The 7,974-nt window shown below is 39.3% G+C and overlaps 1 protein-coding gene across 2 annotated transcripts in view; it reads right to left on the bottom strand.

The window, feature by feature from the left end:
- Window positions 1-333: 333 nt before the first annotated feature.
- LOC138043375 (uncharacterized) overlaps window positions 334-7,974 on the bottom strand; it is an 8,683-nt gene continuing 1,042 nt past the window's right edge. Inside the window, exons 3-11 of one of the 2 annotated variants that reach the window (XM_068889613.1) lie at window positions 7,815-7,961; window positions 7,673-7,735; window positions 6,269-6,355; window positions 5,610-5,681; window positions 5,265-5,366; window positions 3,354-4,532; window positions 2,955-3,224; window positions 2,128-2,265; window positions 334-1,277 (exon numbers count right to left, since the gene is read on the bottom strand). In XM_068889613.1, coding sequence (XP_068745714.1) covers window positions 829-1,277; window positions 2,128-2,265; window positions 2,955-3,224; window positions 3,354-4,532; window positions 5,265-5,366; window positions 5,610-5,681; window positions 6,269-6,355; window positions 7,673-7,735; window positions 7,815-7,961 — 2,507 coding nt within the window. In that variant the 3' untranslated portion in view covers window positions 334-828. Of the gene's footprint in view, window positions 1,278-2,127; window positions 2,266-2,954; window positions 4,533-5,264; window positions 5,367-5,609; window positions 5,682-6,268; window positions 6,356-7,672; window positions 7,736-7,814; window positions 7,962-7,974 lie in introns of both variants that reach the window. The other variant, XM_068889612.1, reaches the window with a different exon arrangement.

The raw sequence follows: 7,974 nt of genomic DNA on the forward strand, positions 1-7,974 counted from the left end.
CTTCTGCTCTTTCTAAAAACTGTGTATCAATAGTTATTTGCTTTTTCATCAATATTTGTTTTGCACAAAGCAAGCTAACAAAATCTGTACCTTGCTGAGTTCGCATTTGTTTGCGTTAATAGTATTTTCGGCCAGATGCTTCTGTTTTTTTATGAAGGGTTTATTGTTGTGGTCTCCCATCCTAACACTAACCCCGCTGAACAGGGCTTGACTTCAGTGAAGTTTAGTATTACAAAGCTGTCAGATGTTCAGAGGGCACACTTGTGGTGCAAAGAAGTTGTGAGGGAACTTGAAAATTATCAACATGTCAGCCCAGAAGCCAATGTTTCTCGCTTCTCTTTTATTTGTTATTCTTCAGAGACTGGAATGCTGTATTTCAATACCACACAATTCAGTGCCTGCTGACTTTCTGTAGCACGTACCACAGGCAACCCAGTGTATGCTTCACGGAAGCATCTCGTTTACTTTTATCAACTCAGTTTTGTACAACCAAATTTCTCGAAACATTTCTTACAGAACGCTTTCATTCACGCTACCGGTTGCGATATTGGTTAATGGGGAGCGAAATAAAAGTATTTGCAAGTGTGGCACATCAACATTGCCGCTGCTACTTTGTTTCAAATTATTGAAATAACAACTATCGTGGCGAAATTAAAAGTCGCACCAAAATTTGAGGTCTAGTTTTAAAAGCAAACGCATTGATGCTGAAATGAATAATTTGGAAAATATAAAAGGGTTTGCAACGAAATGAGGCCATCTTGGGAAAAAGTAACCAGAAAATATGGTGATCTCGAATCAGTGAATTTAAATTATTTACAAATTTTTCTTCTAATTTCGTGATTTTGGCAGACGGACATTGGCTCTCTCTGTCTTTTTTATGTTCCCAGGAGGATCATATACTGCCACTACAAATGTATGCCTTCCGTCGGAACTCTTAGCTTCACCAATTCCGATCCTTTTTGATCCCCGCCATATAAGCTGAGTAAAGTGTTTATTTGAGTCTCTTATCTTTGGATTCACAAAGTTGTAGCTTTTTATCTCACTATACCATTGAGCTGTAGCTTTTTCTGCGGCAATATCATAATCCCGATGCAGCGCTGCGACGTTTATACCAGAATTAGTCGCTTCCAAGTCTGCTAAAGGGATAGAGTTACCAGCCATTTTCTGTGCAATTTTCTTTGCCTTTGCAGCCAAAATCTTCGACCACTTTAACGGGGGACTGTCATGCCACGCTCTGAATTTGTTATGCAGACGTAGACCAGCTCTTCCCAGTTGCTCTGAAAAATACGTAATGTAGACCAAGTAATTACAAAAGTGAAATTTGTCAGACAATTGGGCAATTGCCAGCCGAACCTAATTTAATGATCTCGATTCAACGAATCTAGGTCGATAAACTAGGGTCTAGAGTGTCAAACTAGGCAATGAGCTGTTTATTCCACAATAAATAGTTGTTTAGAACTTGCACGCATTTTCCCACATACTTTTTAAATCTCCACCTGGCCTCAGTTGACGTTTTAAGGCCAGATAACCTTACCGGGTGGATAAGTATCTATCCGACAATTTCCGTCCGTGCAAAGATTGCAGTATTTGCTCTCGTAACCATGAATATGCCATTTAAAGGCCTGTGAATAGCCTTGGCTCATGTTTCACGTGGAGTATACTCTGGACAGTAACAGATCTTTGTCATTAGATATAAGAATTGGTTCATGGAAACAGACAAAATGAAATCATGCATGAACATTCTTGTCAATTACCTTGAACGAAGCCTTGATCCCATAATTTGCTAAGTAAAGGAAGTCTAAAAGTCAACATTTAGGAGTGAGATGTTGACCAAGAATGCATCCATTTTCCCAGCCCGTTACCAATGGGAAATATCTCATAGCGAACTTTAATGGATTTAACAATTCTGTAACTTCGAAAATGGCTTCTTTCGAGGAAATTCAAGTCTATTACCGCCCTGAGTCATTTATCATATATGTGGAGTTTCATTGCATTGTATGTAATTATCAACTTAAAGTATTTAGGGTTGTTTACTAGAATTGCAGACGTATTGGTTCCCTCTTCAGTTTTATAGTACATTTTATGATACGAATTTATCATCCTGTTTTCTTGGGCAAATTGTCTCACCAGGACACGTTTGCATGAAACAAGCCTTGCTTTCTGTCCTGTATCCTTTGCATTGTTCACCCTCACACAACCGAGCTCTTGCTTGAACACCTTGACCGCATGTTACTGAGCAAGGAGACCAATAGTTTTCTTGTGATTCTGAGAAACAGGAAAAGTGTTGACAGCCGATTTAAGGACGGTGCCTACTATTGTTATTGCGCATACATTATGCGCATCTCGAGATACTCGGATTTCGTATCAGAGGTGCTTTCAAAACTATGCGGAGAAAGCAGAACTTAGCAAGTGCTCTTGGTATCCAAAAAGAAAATTGGGCGTAACCACGCATTTTTCAGAGATACTTAAGCCGGAATTTGGAAAAGAACGCCATACATTGCTTTGTATTTTAAAGCTTTTTACAAATATTGTTGATCAATTATCTTCGAAAAATGCGTGGTTACCCCCGATTTTCTTTTTGGATTTCAATAACACTTTTCAAGATCTGCCTTTCCCGCATAGTCAGTAAACCGCGCAAAAATACCTTTGAATTAGTAGGCACCGTCCTTAAGAGAGTGTCGAGAGCCAAATATATCTTAACAAATGCTTGAAATGTTATTGCCGAAAGGAAGGTGTTCTACTACGCTCTTTAGTTCTTTTGGAATCCTAGTTTTTCCGGTTTCGGGACAATATTGGTAAAAAGAATGCTACACAAAGTCAAAATGGAGAGAATTAAAAGACTATATTGTCTGCAGAATGTAAAGAGTATCGAATTGGTCGTACTTTTCTTGTGGAAAATAAAACCAGGGCGGCTGTCTGAAGCTAAAATAGAATTCACAGTAAAAAATGCTAACCTTGGCTAACTCTTCCGTTTGCAGCTGACTTTGATAAGATGTGGTCTGGACCAACACTGAGACTTGCTCTGTTTACCGGTGAAACATTGAGTAGTTTTGAGGGTACCAGGAAACTCTTTAAGGAGAACAGCTTGTTATTTTCCTCATTTTGCCGCATTTTTAAGACAGGCGGAAAGAACTCTGACGGCGGTGATTTTCCGACTCCGGAAAATGTAGCATGGCTTAAGTCATGGTATTTTGTTGGTGCCAATTCTGACAACTCATTAACGGCTGTGGGAAGTATAAAAAGACCATTCAATGCCCTACCTTGGGTTGGCCTTGAGGACGACACAACCACATCATTATCTTTAAAAGTTTCACTGGCAAAGTTATGTTCCGCTGTATCTTGATTAAACTTACCCCTGGTTTTTCCTAATATCTGCCAACCCATCGTTTCCTTATTCTGGTTATCCGAATGGCCTTTTATCATGTTTTCTTTCTTAGTAAACTCCTGTGCAGGCATTAGGTAACTGTTCATAGGATCGGTATTGGCCATTTCGGTTTTAGAGTTCTCATTTGCCTTATGACTTGAGGCGGCTTCGTCGAGAACGTCTTTGTTCATGTTGGAATCCACTAATGTAACATTACCTGGAATTTTAAGTACTAAAGAACCATCAATACTAGTTCCAGCCTTGAAGCTTACTGGTTTTCCTGCACCAGAAATTTTAAGGGTAACCAAGTTTTCATTCACGGAGTCTTCAACCTCTGGGTGAAGTCGGTCATTCAATGTTGTTTTGTCAAAATTCCTTCCGATGCTTCCCAAGTTGTTTTGAAGTTCTGTCACCGATGACGGCTGTTGGCGAACACTTGGGGCCTGTTCGTCTGTAATCATGCGAGATGAGGCGGTTTGCTCTTCTTGGAAGACATTTCCCTTTATGCCTAGGCTGATTCCCTTAGGCAGGTGGAATAATTCTGTCGTCTGTCGGATGGCAGTGGGAAGATCCTCGCTCGAGAATATCTTTCCAGATGCCAACTGGTTGCCTTTTGAGGGTAATGTTGGAAAGTGGAAAGGCCCAGGAGACGTCGTTGTTTTCCATTTATTGACTAGAGCGTTTTCAGTCCCAGTATCCTTTGGAATCGAATTTCCTGCCGTTAGTTTCTTGAGGAAATCCTCCTTGAGATTCTCTAAACTTTGTTTCTGAGAATCATTTTGATGCTTTAAATAGTTGAGGAAAACTTCCTTTCCAATGGTTGAAAAAATGTCACCGTTATTGGATGAAGATGGCTGTTGATTTTTGGACAAGGCTTGAAATAATTCTCTGTCAGGATCATCTTGTTGTAATTTACTTTTTGGCCTTTCCAGAGGACTTTTTGACATTGAGAATGGATTGTTTATATAGTACTTATCTTGCCCACCACTATCAGAACTGTAATCTGAAAATGACCCGTAGTTTGGTTCCTTGTAACTGTACTCAGGCATTGGATTGTTGTCGTACATGGCACTGATTTTTCCGATGTAAGATGGTGGGGGCTGGTCGCCCTCTATCTGACTAATTTGACTGTAAAAATCCTTATCTAGTCTTCCGTTGCGAAGGGTACCTTCGAAAAGAAATGTTTTTCAGTAATGACGGGGAACATCATTTCCTAAGTAGCCATTTCAAGAAGAGATTTTACTCGAAAAAGTGTTTATCCTTACATCATTTTACGCACCAGACGGAGCTATTCTTTGGTGAAGCACTTGTCACAAAGGTCTTTGCCATTTCCGAAATAAGCGAAATCGAATTAGAGATCTATGGTTAAAAACGATTCCAATCACTATGGATTTAGATTTCTTTGAGGTACGCTGACCGAAAGAATATCGGTTCCAGGGTGGGGAATGATCCCGTCCTGAGTTGAGCTCGGAATCTACTCATTGGGCTCTCGGTGCTTTTATGAATTGCTTATGCTAATATGACTTATCCCTTTCATAAAATGCAAAGACATCTCTTTTTTCAGAGCATAAGAGCATTGAATTACAGGAGATCAGAGACCGTGCTGAAATTCATCTCAATCGACTCAGCAAACTGTCAATTCAAGTTGATTTAAAATCGACTGTGTTAACGACACAATTCCAAGATGCGCCATAAAATCAATGAGAACAACCTCTTTGGTCTTTTCTTCTCAAGTGATATAAGCGATCACGGCTTAACTGGAGCGTGTGGAAGGCCCCAATATGATGTTAACCGAAGTCTCATTATGCACCATTAAAGATGTCATAAACCCCTTCAGCTATTTTGCCAATCAGTTATGGTAATCTGTGCATGCACATGCAAAAGTAAAGTGGATTCTTACTGGAGTCTTGCTTAAAATCTCGCTCAGGGTTGAATTCATCTGTTCTCCCCATTTCACCTCTGGCTACCTGTGCAACGAAGTTCCTACTATTTCTATTACCATCTAAAGGAGAAAAAATTAGGGTTATCCTTGCAATGATTTGATTGACTCCTCGCTAGTCAATTATTTTGAATAAAAAACGAAAATCCGTGCCGTACTTTCCGTGGTTTTGTTGACAAAAGTCTAGGCCTTCTCGGCTACTGACAGATATTCTGAAGTCGCATGCAACACCAATAAAACACATTGAATCATGCATATGTAGCCTTGTTGTCTTATTAGGCATGCAGACAGGTGACGTCTTCTTACCATGGTCTACTTGAACTCCTTCCGTCGTTGATGTTATTCCAGACGATGATTCCTCATGTTTTCCGACAGTATCTGTTTTAAAATTGTGGATAAAAGTTGGTCACTTGATACGTTTGTCCCACTTTGATTAAAAATAGCCCATAATACAACACATCAACCTTCATCGTTGTTTTTCTAAATGTGGATAACACTAACTGGATAAATCACCATCCAGTACCATCCAGTGGATACCTCAACTGGATGTGATCGCTCATTTTTAAATGGATAACTATTTATTCAGTAGACAATACCGCTATACGGCACCTCTTAAATGCTAGGCGCTACTGAGAAAGTTCGTTTACTGTTTCTGCCTACCGGTTCAGTCTGCCTCTATAGACCAGTAGTGACCTATTTACACCTCCAGGAGGACAACGGATGAGAAATGACAAGATATCATTCCCTCTAAATCGTGCGTCGATATTCCGCTTTAATCCTGCACTAAACAAAACGTGAAAAAAGATCAAGTTGTCCTTGCTCTGTAACTAGAAAACCCTTTTTAATGCTTTCTCACCACCATTCTATTTCAGTTCCTATCATTTTAATATAACAGTTTTGCAGTAGCGTGGCGAATAAAATTACCACCCCCGGCCAAGGAAAGAGAAAATTAAATAAAAGCTTACCTGCGTCAAATTGTTTCATCAGGCGCTGGTCCGATGGCGACAGCTTGCTAGAATAATCCAGAGCACTGTCGGTTAGATGTTGCTCTTCTGAAATTAATATTTAGAACACAAGAAGTTGTAACATGCATGCGCGAGACGCTAAAGCATTTGTTGAAACCAAATTTAAGAATTCTTGAATTTAAAATAATGTGCATGGATGTGTTCATGGTCATAGGGCACAAATAAGGGATCTGCGTCAGTTTACCTTTCTGTTTAAAACCAGGCTTATTTAAAACTCTGTCATAATTCTAAAAATCCCAGTTATAATCCAAACGTTCCAACTCAGATGTTCATTACATAACGTTAAGTGATCTGAAACAATAGGATGTGTTGAGGAGTGGGACAAAAGGGCATGGAGGATTTTGATTGGTTGTACGAAAAGACACAAATGCTTTCAACATCGAAATTTAAGGCAAAAATTGAGCAAACGTTGGCAAATCAGACTAAATATAAAACCACGATCGAAAGATTCCACGAACAGAAGGATCGGCACATTTCCTAGGCCTGCAAGTATACAAAACGTAACCCACTGAAGCATATCACATATTTCGAGGCGATCATGATAGAATAATTGGGAGGCTTTGATCTGTAAGCAAATACTTATAATAAAATTTCACCATTTTGTTTGTAAGTATGTGTCGAATCTCGCCCAATCATTCTGGATAGCACATCGTACTAGTCTAGTTGTAAGATACCGGATATAATTCGAACTCCTGCTTGTACTTTAGTTGGAATTGGCAAACTTAGGTAAGAAACTGGTAGCTTAAAGTAAAAATGAACGTGGGCAAGTACTGGATCAGTTTTTGTTAAACATCATGTATAAGTGGAATTTCTTTTGGTAGACTTAATTTCTAAAACACTCGCCATTTTGCCTTATTTACTCAATATGAAATAGTAGCCTTCTGCGTCGTTCCAGAAAATTTTAAAGTTCCTTCTCGCAAAAATTAAAATTAATGTAAACACTAAATCTAATGGATCTGGAAGTTCCAGATCAGGCCCCTGGTCGAATGCGGTGAATTAGGGCGAGATACTGACCTTGTTTTTTTGACAATGAGAATGAGAATGAGAATGAGAATGATATTGGGTAGTTTACATAGTGGCATCACAGTGACATGAAAAGCACTCTTCCCAAATGATGCTTTTAATCACATAAACTAAATTTTGGATGACAGTTTTAAAGGTCGGGGGCGGCTGGTTGATAATTTTACTAAAGATTATTTGATATTTGCAAGCTGGATGTATTTTGAGAACATGACTTAAACTGAAAAGGATAGAGAAAATGACAAAAGTACTGAGCAAAACAGGCGGCCACGTTTTGACGTTGCATTGATTCAAGAAGGTAGTTTTGTGAAAAAAAATCTTTACCTTGTAAGACTGCCGGTAATTGATCTAGCAGATTAACGCCGGTTTTTGAAGATCCTCCAGGGTCTGGAATGTGGAAAGATACGATATGTATAACATTTTTGTGCAGCATAACGTACAAAGTAAAGTACGGAACACGACGTACCTTGATCTTTATTTATCGTCGATCTTCCATTCGTTGCGATTGAGATATCCTCTGGATTTAGTGTAGGAAGTGCAGCCCGAGCTGTTTTCTCCTCTGTTAGGGTAGACCGTGTTCTAGTAGTCTCACGATTCTCCTTACCTGGAATACCTTTTGGGAGATA

The sequence above is a fragment of the Montipora capricornis genome, chromosome 3, assembly GCF_036669925.1.
Source record: "Montipora capricornis isolate CH-2021 chromosome 3, ASM3666992v2, whole genome shotgun sequence".
NCBI classification, from domain to species: Eukaryota; Metazoa; Cnidaria; class Anthozoa; order Scleractinia; family Acroporidae; genus Montipora; species Montipora capricornis.